We start from the raw sequence: 16,529 nt of genomic DNA, 5'->3' as shown, positions 1-16,529 counted from the left end.
AACGGTGTCCAGGCGAACGACTTCGACTACGCCGTGTCCAGCTTCGTGGACGACCTCTATGGCTACCCCGAGGGCAAGGACATCTTGCGGGAAACCATCAAGTTCATGTACACGGACTGGGCTGACCGGCACAACCCGGAGACCCGGAGGAAGACTTTGCTCGCGCTGTTCACGGATCACCAGTGGGTGGCGCCGGCGGTGGCCACAGCCGACCTGCACTCCAGCTTTGGGTCGCCGACTTACTTCTACGCCTTCTACCACCACTGTCAGACTGAGCAGGTGGGTGATTTGGTTTTTCTGCGTCAAATCTTAGCATACCACTCTCTGTCTTTATTTATTTATTTATTTTCGGAGGGCTGGATTAATTAGCAGGTAATTAGACAGCAACAAAATGTAGCTAACCTTTGCTCCAGCGCCAGATGGGTGGGCTGCCCGTCTGGCTAATGCTTCTGAGCATTGCACCCCTTTTTCTGAAAGTGCAGACAGTGCTCTTTAGATAGATCTAGCGATGGGGAGAGACATTAGAGGACAGCTTTTATCGGCGGAGCCTTTGTGCAGAATGTTTAACATGAAAAACCGATGGTGTTACTTCAGAACATGTTAGCTGTCTTTTGGCTCGTACAGTATTTTAGTTAGGGATAAGGTGTGACAGATTCTGGCACAGGTTGCTGTTAGACCTGTCATTCATCAGACCTTGACTAAAAACTTACTGGTCAGATTTTTATTTTCATGTTGGCGTTGGCGAGTAAATCTTTGCAGGAGAACTGCATTTACCCCGAAAAATGTAATGTCCAAAAAGTCCAGCTCATGTATTCAATGAAACCAGTCATCAGTTAGTTACCTCGGGATCAAAATTAGCTCATACGCACTACCATATGATATTTTTAAACCTGGAATGTCTACCATTTGGTGATTGTTCCACTAAATTACTAGGTTTTAGTATACTGCATGGTGTGTGGTGTATTCACCGCCACAGTAGGTCAAATGCCGGCATCCGTAAGGTATCCTGTGCTCAAAATGAAACGGCCCGCTTTTTGGGGAACTCCCTGTGCTTTGAGTAGGCTGACTTCAGCCCTGCTCTACATTACACTCATTTCAACGGGAACAGTATTCAAATGAATGAACCTCCTTTTTTTGGGAGGGGGGGGGCAAACTTGGAACAGTGTCGATAATTTGGGTTTCAAACTCTGCTCAAAGCCTTCATCACATGTCACATTATTCAAGAAAGTATATCACCCCACCCTTCTCCACTCCCTCTTGACCTCCGTGTTTGTGAATCTCGTCACACCGTCGGTCGTGTGTCGACGCCAAAAGAAAAATGCCCTCTGATGTAATGTGTTTGTCCAACAGAAGCGATTCTAATTAATTTAGCTGTTTGTCATTAGGTGCCTCCGTGGGCAGATGCAGCGCACGGGGACGAGATCCCGTACGTGTTTGGCCTGCCGATGATTGGACCCACGGAGCTGTTTCCCTGTAACTTCTCCAAGAATGACGTGATGCTCAGCGCTGTGGTCATGACCTACTGGACCAACTTTGCCAAGACAGGGTAAACGATGCATTACAGCCTTGGTTCCTCTCAGGTTTGCCATTCAGTTCTGGAATTTGTAGATCTTGTGAGCTAAAGCACGGTGCTTCCAGTATTAAGGAACAACAACTGTCCTCCAAAGAGAATTAAAAAATTTCCATGAAATGGGAACATTCTCGCCATGAAACGGCAGTGATTTGGACATTGCTATGCCACTGGTTTATTTCAGTTTGGTGGTAGAAAATCACTTGTGTTTTCCCAGTCTTTCTTCCGTTAATTCTTTTGACTTTTTTTTTTTTTTTTTGCAAACACCCGCAAGCGTAGGAAGATGTGACTGAAAAATTATTCTACTTGTTAGGAAGAGAAAAACAACAAAATATATTGTGTGTGTGTGTGTGTGTGTGTGAATTTGTAGAACACACTGTTAAATAGATGTAAATTAAGTGCAGATATAAGGGGTAACAAGAATTTTTAAAAAAGAGATGTTCATTTCACAGGACCTTTAACACACTCATCTGATTTCAAAAATAGAAAAGGTGGTGAAGACGAGTTCTGGAGAGTACACCAGGGAAATTAAAAAAAGAAGAAGAAGAAGTCTACATTGTCTGGAATGACACTAATTACATGGCTATATAATATATTTCATTCCACCTTCTTATGAAACACAAACGCTGTACTGATCCACCAATCGTATTTCCGATTCCTTATCTATGGGAGGGCCTAATTTACGGGCTTCAAAATGCATCCAAACGCACAACATGTTGCTGAAAAATGTCAGGCAATGTGTCACTTCAGCACATTGTTCTGGGTAACGGCGTTGTAGTAAGAGATCTTACAATTATAGGAATGCAGATAAACGTAATTACTATCACACATTGTGCTGTGCTGTTGTAATTTAATTGTATCTGAGTTTGTTCAGTATTAGCCCGTATTTGATAACAACACATGATTGTAATTCGTGGGCTGTGCAGGATAATTAGTATTCCATGCAGATGTGCACGATCTGTCGGGAGTTACATTTGCAGTTGCGTGAAGAGTGACGTTCTCAATTGGACAAAAATTAAAATGCCTTGTTCTCCTTTCTGTCTCTCGTTGCCTTTCAGCCTAAATTCGTGGTGGAAATTGTTTTTAGAAGAGTGTAATGGGGAACATTGTCTCTTTCTCTGCACTGCCCAATAGCCCTGAGGGGAGCACGAAAACACTAATGATCTACATATATAACTTTAAATTGACATGAAACGTAGGGCGCCTGGGAGATTTATGCCACCGTGAACTTTGAATGGCCGAGAGCGTTCCTGATGAGGTCTGGCCGGCTCCGTGTGCTGTTTGGAGACAATGGGGCGCTAGCAGACTCTGAATGTGCCGCCGTTAGCGTCGCTCACTGATGTACTCACATTCTCAATAAAGACTGTAAAGTGAAGAATGTGGATATTATAGCTTTTATATGACAGCTACTGAGCCTGTACACGTATATGGGCATGCCAGATGGGAGGAAAACAAGATAATTCTCTGATTCCAGTAGCTTCCCAGTTACAACAATAGCTGGAGTAGAAACCAGAAAAAGTAGAGCTAGTCAGGTTTTATTCAAATGAACACCACTGCTGTTTTCAGTCAGTAGGACGGCTTGGCTTTAACTGTCTTGTTTAAATCCTGTTCGAAGAGTTTATTTTCCAATAGGGGTGTCGCGGTATACCGGTATTGACACTAACCGTGATATTTAAAAAATGAAATATGATGTCATGGTAACACACGGTGGCGCAGTGGTTAGCGCGGTCGCCTCACAGCAAGAAGGACCTGGGTTCGAGCCCCGGGGTTGTCCAACCTTGGGGGTCGTCCTGGGTCGTCCTCTGTGTGGAGTTTGCATGTTCTCCCCGTGTCTGCGTGGGTTCCCTCCGGGTGCTCCGGTTTCCTCCCACAGCCCAAAGACATGTAGGTCAGGTGAATGGGCCATACTGGATTGTCCCTAGGTGTGTGTGTGTGTGTGTGTGTGTATGGGTGGGCCCTGTGATGGCCTAGCGGCCTGTCCAGGGTGTCTCCCCGCCTGCCGCCAAATGACTGCTGGGATAGGCTCCAGCATCCCCGCCACCCTGAGAGCAGGATAAGCATTTGCATAATGAATGAATGAATGAATGTCATGTTAACAATACAGATATAATAATGTCATAAAAATAATCCAGCAACTCTTAAATCACCATTTCTTTCCGTTCTCACTTTGTAAACCCCCCCCCCCCACTCACACACACACACACACACACACACACACACACACACACACACACTTGACGTGATGCAGTAACTAGCTAGCCAGCTGCTACCACAGTGTGTGGCTACTACTGCCGTGCAGAATCATGTCATGAAAAATGGAAAGAGGAAAAATGGTGTAAGGACATGGTCAGCGGACATTAAGTCACAGTACATCAGAGTGGTCAGTTGTCAGCCTGTGGTCTCACACACAAACTCTCTGTCCTCTGCTCCTGCAAGTGGTGTTGTTTCAGGTGACGGTGTGTTGATGGCAGATGTTGGGCCCTGTGCATCTTTTATTTATCAGTTCATCTGGTTGCCTTTTCACTAGTCATTAAGTGTAATTGTTCTTTTTATACACTATTGTACAGTTGTGGTCACAGACTCTCCCTCCACCTCCCTACACACGTATTTTGAATGTAATTCATTTGCCAAAAAAGACAAAACGCACAATAAAGTCAAAGATGAATTTGACTGATAACATTATTTTTTTTAAATTTTCTATAGATGTCGTGATAATATTGTTATCGTGAATTCTTTTGGCCACGATAATCATGTAGTGAAAATCTGATATCGTGACAGCCCTGTTTTCCAACGTGAGATTTTTATGAAAAGTGACGACATCATGGCTAGCGCGAAAGCAGAACTATTACCCTTATTGAAATATTTACCGTCAATCAGTAACCCTTTAAAAAATCAATTTAAGATATTTAGAGTTCGATTCCCCAGAAGAAATCCCCTGTCCTGTCAGTCATTTTGGGTACCCTTTTTCAAAAAAGATGTACTCTGTGTTTGCATTGTGACCAATTTAAATTCATCCCTGCCAAACATGTTAGCGGTTTTATACTCTTATCTTTTTTTTTACTGTTTTGGTTCTCTCTCCCTTTGTTTCCTGACCAGTGACCCAAACCAGCCTGTGCCCCAGGACACCAAGTTCATTCATACGAAGCCCAACCGGTTTGAAGAGGTGGCGTGGACACGCTACAACCAGAAAGACCAGCTGTACCTGCACATTGGACTGAAGCCTCGCGTCAAGGAGCACTACCGCGCTAATAAGGTACCACAAGAGCCAAAAGTGTGTGTGTTTTTTTAATGTATATACACACGTTAACTCAAAAGCAAAGACGGAGAACAACTATTTAAAATGAATCAACTTATTAACAGTACCAGCATATTCAATATGCTGATAACATTAAACTTGTAGATGCACTCAGTGAAAGGCACGGTTATGAAATGACAATACATGTTGTGTGACATGTTGTTGAACTCTCACCTCATGGATTTACAATACAAAAACACACAGACACAAAATTATGCTTAGGAAGTGAATACTGGTAGTCATCAGAATCACAATCAGATTTATTGCCATGTACAAGAACATAGGAGGAATTTTTCTTGGTATGTTGGCACAGGAGGGAAACATTAACAGCAAATAGTGACGATAAAAGTTAAAAATAATTTATATATATATATATATATATATATATATATATATATATATATATATATATATAATACAAGATAGAATACAATAAAAGTAACCTTATTGCCCCTGATGCCCGGTACTGGGTAGCGGGGGCTGTATATGCAAACAGTTAAATTAGCATATTAAGAAGTTATTTACGGGGTAGTGCAGGTTTTATGCAGGGTGTCCATATACAGAGAGCCCAGCAGGGGAGATAAGAGGGGTATGGGGGTGGGAGGGCAGCAGTGTCAGTATCTGGGTGTCTGGGGGCTTGTTAGAAAGGCCTACTGCTGTAGGGAAGAAGCTGTTCTTGTGGCGCGAGGTTCTGGTTTTTATAGACCTTAACCTGTAGCCAGAGGGGAGTGATTTGAAGAGACCATGGCCTGGATGGGAAGTGTCAGCCATGATCTTTCCTGCTCGCCTCTGTGTCCTGGAGGCGTACAGGTCCTGGAGGTACGGCAGGTTGCAGCCAATCACTCTCTCAGCAGAGCGAGTGATACGCTGCAGTCTGCCCTTGTCCTTGGAAGTGGCAGCAGCGTAGCAGATAGTGATGGAGGAGGTGAGGATGGACTCGATGATGGCAGCATAAAAGTGCAACATCATTGGCTTTGGCATGTTGAACTTTTACATCAATGGAAAATTAGGATTTTGGGCTATTTGGATGCCTTCCTTCAACCTTTTCTTTTAGCCTCAATTAAATCCTACCCGGATGGGTGTTTGAACTAAAATAGGATTAGATTGGCCACTAAATTGGGAGAAAAAGGGGAAAATCAGAAATTAATTAAAAAACAAAAACAAAAAAAATTAAATTCCATCCAAGGATAACAAGTTTGAACTTGTTTTTTTTTTTTAAGATGCTACCAAAGACAGTGAGCAAGTCCAATTTTCGTCCAACTTTGCCAGGACGAAACAAAACTAATATTCACAAAGTGTTCATGTTATTGAATCCATGTTGAAGTGTTATGACATGTAAAATGACAATAAAATATGACCATATATGACATCACAACATATTAAAGCTATGTTTCCTATGTCCATCACTAAACAGCAGTGTCGACCACACACATCCTGCAATAAATCCATTTTTGTTTTGTTCCAACCCGTTCTCTTTATTTTCTATATTCTCTTTTACTCATCTGTTCTCCATCACTGTATTCCCGTTCCCCTCCTTCTGCCCGTCCTCTCCTTTCTCTCCTCACCTCTGATCTACTCAGGTCAACCTGTGGTTGGAGCTGGTCCCTCATCTCCACAGCCTCAACGAGGTCACACAGCTCATCCCCACTACCACCAAGGTCTGTACTAAAGCCGCTGAAGGTCGAACCCTTTTCCAAAAGTTCACTATTCAAATGAACCCTGCCACCAGCAAGGTGGACAAGAATCGTCCGTGACCTCAGCAACGTCCCTTGATACTGTGTTATGAAAGCAAGCAAGGTGAAGCTGAAATGTACTGACTAGTTTGTCAGTCATCACTTTACAAACGTCAACATATTTGTATCATCATATTATAAAACATACAAAGAAAAACTTTGGGCATCTGGGTGGCGTGGCGGTCTATTCCTTTGCCTACCAACATGGGGATCGCCGGTTCGAATCCCCGTGTTACCTCCGGCTTGGTCGGGTGTCCCTACAGACACAATTGACCGTGTCTGCGAGTGGGAGCCCGGATGTGGATGTGTCCTGGTCGCTGCACTAGCGCCTCCTCTGGTCAGTTGGGGCGCCTGTTCGGGGAGAGACTGGGGGGGAATAGTGTGATCCTCCCACACGCTACGTCCCCCTGGAGAAGCTCCTCACTGTCAGGTGAAAAGAAGCGGCTGGCAACTCCACATGTATGGGAGGAGGCATGTGGTAGTCTGGGGGGGGGTCTAAAAGAAAAGAGAAAAAACTCAGGACAGCACTGCAATTTGAACTTTTTAATTTTGCCACGTGGACATTTTGGGCAAGACACCCTTTTTCAACATGTCTTCTGGCAACGATCACTTTACAAACAGGTTAAACTGGATATTAGGGCGGGACAACACATATGGAGGGGTGTGGTTTGATAGGACGTTGCAAAACATTTTATGATATTATTGGCTGGACTGTTGCTCGCCCCCTCGCTCAGACCTGGTGACACAGTCACAAAAACATGGCCGTTTTAGAGGAAATTAAGGTGATTCGATTTTGATATAAAATATATAAGGAGCTGATTTTTGGTGATTGTTTTGTATAAGTTGTCGAATTTTGGCATTATATGACTGGGGAAATGAGCTATCAAGATAAGAAGGTCAGTTTTCATTTTACATTGTCTTTAAGCCAAACTTTACTGTGGTCAAAGAGGTTGGATTTATTTGCATATTGTCTGTAAAAGACATGAATTCAGATTTCACGTTTGGCCTTTTTTCATGACAAACAGCCTTTGATTTGCAATGAATACACATGTCAGTAGTTTATTTATCAGGTGTCCACAGTGCAGACTGAAAAATAAAGTGAAATGTTGGATTAAAGATCGCAGGCATACAGTGATGACTACATTTTTTTTAACAGGTTATCAAACATGAGTAATAGATTTTACTTCAGTCATCACCTTCATTTTTCAAAATGTTGTACAGAGCAGCAGACGAGGTTGATAATCACCATCATAATCTTCCCTCCAGGTGCCCCCACCAGAGGCCACCAACAGAACTCCAAAGACGAAGGTGATGGTGACCAAGAGGCCCAACCCAACGCCGTTCCCCACTGAGAACCACGACAGCCACAATCAGCCGCACCTGGTGGACCAGCGCGACTACTCCACCGAGCTGTCCGTCACCATCGCCGTGGGAGCCTCCTTGCTCTTCCTCAACATCCTTGCTTTCGCCGCACTCTACTACAAGAAGGACAAGCGCCGCCACGACGTCCACAGGCGATGCAGCCCCCAGCGCAGTGCCGCCAACGACCTGGCCCACAACCAGGAGGAGGAGATCATGTCCCTGCAGATGAAGCAGCACTCGGAGCTGGACCGCGACTGCCGGGCGGTCGGGGACACCCTGCACCCGCACGACGTGGTGCTGAGGACTGCCTGCCCACCGGACTACACGCTGGCCATGAGGCGCTCGCCGGACGACATCCCACTCATGACACCAAACACCATCACCATGATCCCCAGCACCATGGGGGGGCTCACCTCCCTCCACTCCTTCAACACCTACCCCAGCGGCGGACAGAACAACACGCTGCCCCACCCGCATCCACACTCACACTCCACCACGCGGGTATAGCCCCATGGACGCACCCTCTTATGGACAGGACAGATTGAGGTGGCTGATGCAAAAGTGAATGCTGTTTTGCTTGTGCAGAGACTTGAAGGCGAAAAAGCTTACAGACACGGTTACACGAGGAACTGGAAAGCATTCCCAGAGATGCCACAGTCAAACAAATGGAGTTATACTGGGATTTTACCCTACCCTCTTAATACCATTAGGGGATATCTGATTTTTTTCCGGGGCGGTCAAGACCAGAAAAATACAAATTAATTATGTTGTTTTTTTTTGTTTTGTTTTTTTTTTGTAGAAAATTGGGGAAAAAAAGAACATGGAGGGGGAAAAAACGAAGTACAAGAGTATGTTTCTGATAAACTACGGCATTAAATAAAAAAAAATAAAAAAAAACGACGTGTCAAGCTGGAACAAAGAGGAGGATTTTTAATATTATTTTGTTCTGGCGTTGCAGCAAAAACAAGGTAAACTACTTTTTCTTGCAAGTGACAGATATGGCCTTCGGGATCCTTTGACAAATGACTGCTCAGCGTTGTTATCTGGAAGCAGAACGGAGCATCAGACGCACCTCGGAGGTGGGAAGAGGGGAAGTGCTTTGTAAATGAAAGAAAACATATTGTTTTCCCGTGGCATCACACTATACTAGATTACTCTTTTTTTTCTTTTCTTTTTTTCTGGGAGCAGAGAACAGATGCCGCGCAAACCAATTTAGGCATGTGTGTTAACTTCGTAAATGGAGGCTATGTAAGATAAGACAAAAACCGGTTGAAAGAGGCGCAAGGAAAGGATGGAAAACCTCAAGGAGGAAAAAAAGTAACATCTGTATGCACAATGGAGACATTCTGATGAAAAAAAGGTCACATATACCTTTTAATTCATTTTATTTCATTTGTTTTGTTTTGATCTTTTTCTTTTGTTTTGTTTCGGGATTGAGAGCTGAGAACTATTTTATTGTATAGAAGTTATTTACATATCTAGAGCTGTACACTAAGCACCAGTGCTGTTAAAGCCCTCGTCTCTCGAGGGCATCTGTTCTGCAAATCTGCCAGTGGGATTTGAACTAAAAAGGAAAAAGTGGGAATCCAACAACTGGCTTTCTGGCAGTTACAGCCTCACCACATAAGTGCTGTCAACACAGAGAGCTGTGGGACAAAAAGGATATCTGGATATTTTTAGCACGACGCGCATGACAATTTATCTGCTTGATGGCTGCTCTGCTAATTATGTCATTATTAAGAATAATTTTGAGCCTCCCCCCCTTTGCATCGGAATAGTCTCAGATGGAACTTCCACTTCCCGATCGGGAAATGGCAAACGTAAACCCTCAAAGGATGATGGGAGATGCAGTTCCAGGTTGCGGATGGTTTTAGGGGTGTGACTGGGGTAAAAAAAGGGTTGCGGGTGGCGGGGTATGGTACATTTCCATGCATACCACAATATAGCTTATAAGCAGAGCTGGGCATATAAGGACTAGTTTTGTACTTTGTGTGTTGGTACTACTTTTTGATAGTGGTTAAAAATCACATTACACCGTATCAATGAAACTCTCAGTGTACCTTCAGTTTGAGATCAGTGTTCTTTGCTATTCTACCTTTTGGTTTTACTTCTCACCTCTCTTGCTACTAGTTAAACACCACTTTGCCGTATAGAAGTAATTACCTGCACTGTTTATCCCATTTCCCTTTGTTTTAAAAAAACAAAAAAAAAAACAAAAAAAACAATTCTTTAATTGGAAGCAGTGTCATCTGTATGAGCGGTTAGGAGAGACGATAGGCGCCGTTGTGTCTACGAAACACGGGAAACAAAGGCAAAAAAGGAGTTATAGGATGGGCGGTCAGGGACGAGGAGGAGCAGAGGAGCAAACCTGCGGGCGATGAAGCGTTTTATTCACTCTTATCCTTTCATACAGGAAAGATCCATGGAGCTGTTTAATGATGAATGCTTATAAATGACTAATAGAAGCCACAAGGCTGAGCGCTGACAGATTGTCTTAGAAGAGGCTTTCATCCTGTTCGGCGTAGGACCTCACAGCAGGGAGGGGGAGAGAGAGAGGGATTCGGGGAAGGTCAGACCAGGAATTCCCATGATGTGCGTCTAGCCTTGGTTTCCCCATCAGACAAGGTCATTGGTATTTTGAGGCTCACACATTATGGAAATGACGAGCGAGGGCCTTACCAAGTCAATATCAGCGCTCCTTTACCTGACAATGAAGCGCCACCATCTTTTCACCACCTTTCTCTTTTTCTACTGAAAACAAACCACCGTATCTGCGGTTTTCTGCTACACACACCTGTAGGTTGTAGGGTTGTAGCACTCGAGTATGGACTCAGTTTCAAGTTTGCATTTTGAACGTCTCGATCTCTGACTTCCCAGCATAACGACTCGGTCTCGGATTATGTGGACTCGTGACAGTTTTCCAAGGCCGGTTGAGTACGAGCCTTAGGACACTGTTGTTAATTTATGTCTCTGAAACATTGGAAAACTGGAATCTGAAACATTCCCCCCTTGGCGGAGGGGAGGAAAAAAAGGTCAAAATGAGTCTTAGTGTAGTGAAAGTTTCGCTTTTATTAGGATGGTAGACTACTACAGTTACAATCATGGTTTTCAGTTGGACTTGCACTGTTCTGGTGTCAGCTTTACATCAGTTTTAGCCCAGTTGGTCTTGAGTTGGACTCACTACCTTTTAAGCCTTGGACTTAAAACTCGATCTAGACTTCGTTTCACCTTGGGTGGTCTTGACTACAAGTCCAGAATGGTCCACTGACTGCTTAGCTTCATGGTTCACTCTCGGTGTCATCACACGCCTTCGTTGTACCATCTGAGGAGAGGCTGCTTGCCCTCTGCTGCGCTGCTGCCCATAATAGCTGTCTCGCCAACACCAGTGAGTCGACGGAAGAGAAGTATCCTGGGTACGGGGCGAGCCTCAGCAGCACCCGCGTGTCGCCATCCTCCCCGCTCGCACTGTTCGCCGCCAGAGCGGGAACGTGTCGCCCAGCGGCGAGCTGCAGACGGATCTCGATATTAAGAGTTAGGAGTCACCGCAGGGTAAAAAAGCGGGGGAGCTTAGAATAGACAGAGAGAGAGAGAGAGAGGGAGAGAGAGAGGGGGGGGGATACTCTGGGACGGCAGGGCTTTGGTGCACAGATATAGAAATCCGTATGCTCGCACACAGATGCTGCTTGGTTAAGCTAAAACGCTTGTCTCGGTGTTTTCCCTTCACGAAAGCGGAGCCGTGCGGAGGCCTCTGTTGTGAGAGTACATCCTGCCCCTCTCGGCGCCCTCTCCGCCGCTGTGCAGTCATTCAAAATAATGAGTGCAGACTAGTCTTCCCCCACATAACACTGCAGCAGATAAGCTGTATGGGGGGAATAAAATCTAAATGAAATCTGTCACAGAGAGGGTTGCTGTTTGGGCAAGAGGAAAAGAAAAGGGTCAAATTGAATAAAATAATTACGCCTGTTACCTCATGGCGATATATACCGAGGCCTGGACTTGGTTAGGGATTAAAAGCTAAAAAAAAAAACCAGTGTCATTGCTGTTTGAAAGGACTGAGGTCATGGGCGAGTTTTTGTTTTTTTTGTTTTTTAGCCAACTGAGTATATATGTGACCCATTACTCATAACCATCAGACACATTTTTGGATGGCATTGTGTTTTAATTCACCACGATGCTGGGGAAAACCCATAGGCGGCCATTTTTCCTCCGCCATTTTGCATCTTACGTCTCATCTTGGCCCGCATTCGAGCTCTGCCTGTGCCCTTCCCACCGCTGCTGATATATACAGTTTAGATACAATCACCCAGTAGGCTACACATGAAGACACACGTAACATTTTTTTTTTTTTTTTTGGAGTTTAGCTATGCCTACATGCCTTTCTGATGAGACCTATCAATTATGGAGTTTCCAAACTTGCAAAGACCGCTATACCAAACCACTTTTGATGGAAAAAACTAGTCAGACTATCTTCTTTCAGTTCACTTTCCTGGTGCACTGCCGGCCCGACCTACCGTTCTTAGTGATGTGGTCCCAAAGATCTGGAGCTAGTTTGACTAAAAAAAACAAACAAAAAAAAAAACAAAAATTACAAATGGCACATCTCCACACACCTCTATTTAGACCCACCACCCCCACCATCACAAATTGGCATTATTCAGAATTTTTCACTGTAATTTAAAAGTAACTCACGTGAATCTAGTATCCCCTCACATTTCCTGCCTTGTTGTGCCATTAACGTCTCGGCACCCAACCAAACCTTGAATTTACACCGTTCTGTCCTGTCGCTCTTCTGTAAACCCTCGTGTGTTTCAGACACAACAGGCTGAACATCAATTAATCAACATTAATCAGGTCTGTTGTGAACTTGACACTAGGTGATGAATGCCCTTTGACCTTATCGATCCAGAGTGTTGCAGAATATCAAGGCAAGCAAGGGAAATAAGACAACGGGGAAGAGGATGGGATAACCTAGGCTGTCAGTCCTGTGTTGTGTTAAAATCCTTCAAGTAAGATGGATGAAATACACAAGTCTACACACTGCTTGCTGATGAGCACATTGAGGACCTTTCATTATCTAATGAAGGTAAGAGTGCAAAGTCATGAATAACTTGCTTGCAGCTGGCTTGGGAGGTCCTCGAGCCGGGCCGAGGTGCACACCAACTTGTTTGTTGTATTTTCACCTGTCAAGCTTTCTGACACTCAATTTCTGAGTCATCACACATCAATTCAGATCTGTAAGCATCTGAATCAACATCGACAACAGTGGGTCGATCTTTCACTGTGGCGTTCAGATAAACAAATAAACCCGACCACGAAACTTAGCAGATCAGCTCCCACCACCGATGGCACGCCACACAGTGTGAACATCTCATCAGTCGAGTCAAACATGAGCCACTGAATCTGAAACACTGACATTTTTATGTTTGAATCTACTAATGTAAGAGGACAGAATGAATAAAGACAATAACTATATGTGTGAGTGGGGTTTCCAGCTCGGCCTGTTGACTGGAAGGGGGAGGGGGAATTTGGCACACACACACACACACACACACAAAGTAAATGGGACTGGGTTTTCAAAATGTTTTCGAATACAGTCGGTTTATTGTACGTAGGCAAACAGTTTGTTTGCTTGCACTCGGGCTCTAGCTTTATTAGACCCGTATACAAAGCAACACGACCTTGAATTTAGTCGACCAAGCCAAAGCATCAAATAGGCATCCCAAAATACAGAGGAGAGCCTCGAAGCAAAATTAAATGCAAGCTTTGTGTTGACTGGAAAGCCTGCAGACAATGAGACCCGAGCCATCTGAATGAATTCAAAGGGATAAAAAGTCATTTAAAGTCGTCATTCAACTGTTTGTCTTCAATAAGCTATTTATGAGTTAAGTAAAAAAAAAAAAATCAACCCATGCCTACTGAATTGATAAAGCCCATTGGCTTTCCGGTCACATTTGGCTAAATGTTGTATGCTACCGCAGGCTAATTAAGGATGGATATTTTTTTGGTTCCCTCAGTTTTACATTGACAAGATTAACAGGCCTAAAGGCAACCCCCCCCCCCTATCATTTGCAAAAGCACTTCCATGTTCATTATATTGACTTACCAACTGACAGTAATACTCTGAGCTCAGTAAAATAAAGATAACTGAGCAGCTGCGGTTTTGAAGTGTCATCCTAACACCAACTAAGCAGCATTTGCCAGGGATGTTGGCTAAGTATTTAGATCTTAGTTTTCCAACACGCATTTGAAAGACATGCAAACACTGGGTTAAGCATTCCTTCATTTAACACAAGGTTCGAGTCTCAGGACGTTACCGCACGGCACCACAAGATTGTGTCTGTGAATACCGGCCCAACGCGAGCGCTGCTCCCCAGAGAAATGACATGGGGGCAAGGCAAGTACTACACATTGAATTAAACATGTAATTGCACTTTGGGTAAATAGTCAAGTGATTCTATGGCAACACTAAATAGCTGACGTCTGAAGATGAATTTTAATGAGCGACTTGCCTTCAGCTCAATTGGCTGATTGATGATAAGGGATAAATACAAGCCAACTCTAGCGCTTATAATCTGAGTAAAATGCCTGCTAATACTTGACATATTTGATGAATTAAACATGGAAATTGGTAGTTACTAATGCCGTAGCAAACCAGATCTATGGTGGAAACTGCTTAACAAGCGTTCCATGCTCGGTGGCTGAATGCAAATGAGGCGGTCTTGGTATGCACATACAGCACAGAAGGTCTTGCTGGTGATCTCTAGTGGGTAAGAATGGAAAAACAGGTGAAGAGGTGATTTAAAAAGTTGAAGGAACAACTCATTTGGATGTGGTAAACGCCACTGAAAGAAAGTGTATTGAGCAATGCATCCAGCATACCTAAAAGCACTTAGGAAAGGTTGCAGTAATCTGCACGCAAAGAGATAAGATTGAATACATTCAGCGTCACGGAATAATTAAAAAGAAAACACTATTTAGGATCATTTGGTAAAACTGGAGGAAAACAATCTCGCAAGATGACCTTCCTATCATATTGCAAGCGAAGCACAAGCCACGAAAGCCGAGAAAGCCGGTGACACCTCCCCAATACCTCTAGAGAGGTTATAGGAGCACGCCGTTCATTAAAGTGTTGGGTGTTGGTAACGTTTTTTAAAAAATGACTGAAGAAATTCTCTAGTTACCTGTGCAAATTGAGAGTCGGTTGCAGCGGGCCGAGCGTCGCTGAGGGCTGATCAAGGCGCTAATGATCCGTTTCATCCCTGCTGACTTTCCACTTGCTAACCTTGAAATCAAACAAGCAGCATGGCTCAAAACATACCTAGCAAACGAACGACCGGAGAGAACACACACACACACACACACACACACACACACACACACACACACACACACAGTATCTACAGAACTAAGTCCAGCCGGCAGAGCATTGCTAATGACTGACTGAAGTGCTAGCTAGACGTTGCCTTCCTGGTGAATGATTGAGAGGGAACAGCTAGGTTAGTATATAGCATGCTAGATGAAAGATGTGGGAAAACGGGGTCCACAGAGACTTGGGGGGGGGGGGGACCACAAGAGTTGTACCGAGCATGCTGCTCATCCACTCAACAGACCATTTGCCCTCCCCCTGACACACACACACTGTACAATTAAGTTTGATTTGCCACTCCAGTTAACGTCCTGAAGAAGGAGTGTCAACAGAGAAATGGGTCAACAACATTAGCTGTACTCTTCCTAGCCTCCTAACTCACGGCCATCGTCTCCGGAGTCAATGCAATATCTTCTCACCATACCTATTTCAGACTTCTCAGTGGGAATCAGGGTGAAAGCAATACCCAGCATCAAATGTGTGTTTAACATTTTCATTAAACTCTGGTGTTCATGTTTAGGGGGGGAGGAAGAGACGGACGAATTGGAAGATGCTCTCGTGATTTCCCGCCACTCGGCGACCAGTTTTCTTTTTCTTCCTCAAATGGAAGCAGGGATTCTTCCCTCAAAGGGCAAGGCCGTTCTTTTTAGGGCTTGTGTATATTAGTATTCCTCTGGCCTAAGACAGTCCAGTCCAACCCAATCTTGAACTTTTAATACGACCAGAATGTAAAAAATTTCTGCTGTTCACTGGAAAATCCTGAAATATAGTAAAGTAGACAAAGTGACCACGCGGATTTTTTTTTCATGGAAAATGGTAACTTGTCTTGCTTAGAACATTGCTAAACAAAAAAAAGTTGAAACGATGACGAAAAACGTTATCTATCTCCACAAAACAGTCTCAGTTTGTCTTTTGAGCAGTAGACAGTTCGTACACTTTGATTCCTTTAAAACATGAATCCTTGGTTCTGTGGTTTCTATGATAGGAGCGGAATTATTCATATTTGCAAATGCAGACCACCCTGAACCGCCCTGGACCGTGTGAAAAGCAAGTATTCTTTCATGAGAAATAAATAAATAAAATGCCAGCATAAAGCTGAAGACATGCTGTGGTAATCAAAAAAGGGTTCAGGACAAACAACGAGCAGAGGTGTGTGTGTGTGTGTGTGTGTGCGTGCGTGTGTGCGTGTGTGTGTGCTGTAAA

The 16,529-nt window shown here is 44.0% G+C and overlaps 1 protein-coding gene across 2 annotated transcripts in view; it reads left to right on the top strand.

Moving 5' to 3' along the window:
* The window catches only part of nlgn1 (neuroligin 1), a 384,465-nt gene extending 375,998 nt beyond the window's left edge, over window positions 1-8,467 (top strand). For both annotated transcript variants that reach the window (XM_056275600.1, XM_056275599.1), the window contains 5 exons: window positions 1-279; window positions 1,386-1,546; window positions 4,667-4,823; window positions 6,446-6,523; window positions 7,865-8,467. The exon at window positions 1-279 is cut by the window's left edge and continues 83 nt beyond it. In XM_056275600.1, the coding sequence (XP_056131575.1) occupies window positions 1-279; window positions 1,386-1,546; window positions 4,667-4,823; window positions 6,446-6,523; window positions 7,865-8,467 (1,278 nt within the window). The remainder of the gene's footprint in view (window positions 280-1,385; window positions 1,547-4,666; window positions 4,824-6,445; window positions 6,524-7,864) is intronic.
* The last annotated feature ends 8,062 nt before the right edge of the window (window positions 8,468-16,529 follow it).

The sequence above is a fragment of the Lampris incognitus genome, chromosome 3, assembly GCF_029633865.1.
Source record: "Lampris incognitus isolate fLamInc1 chromosome 3, fLamInc1.hap2, whole genome shotgun sequence".
Classification (NCBI taxonomy): domain Eukaryota; kingdom Metazoa; phylum Chordata; class Actinopteri; order Lampriformes; family Lampridae; genus Lampris; species Lampris incognitus.
This window is presented reverse-complemented; position numbering and strand designations above follow the sequence as displayed.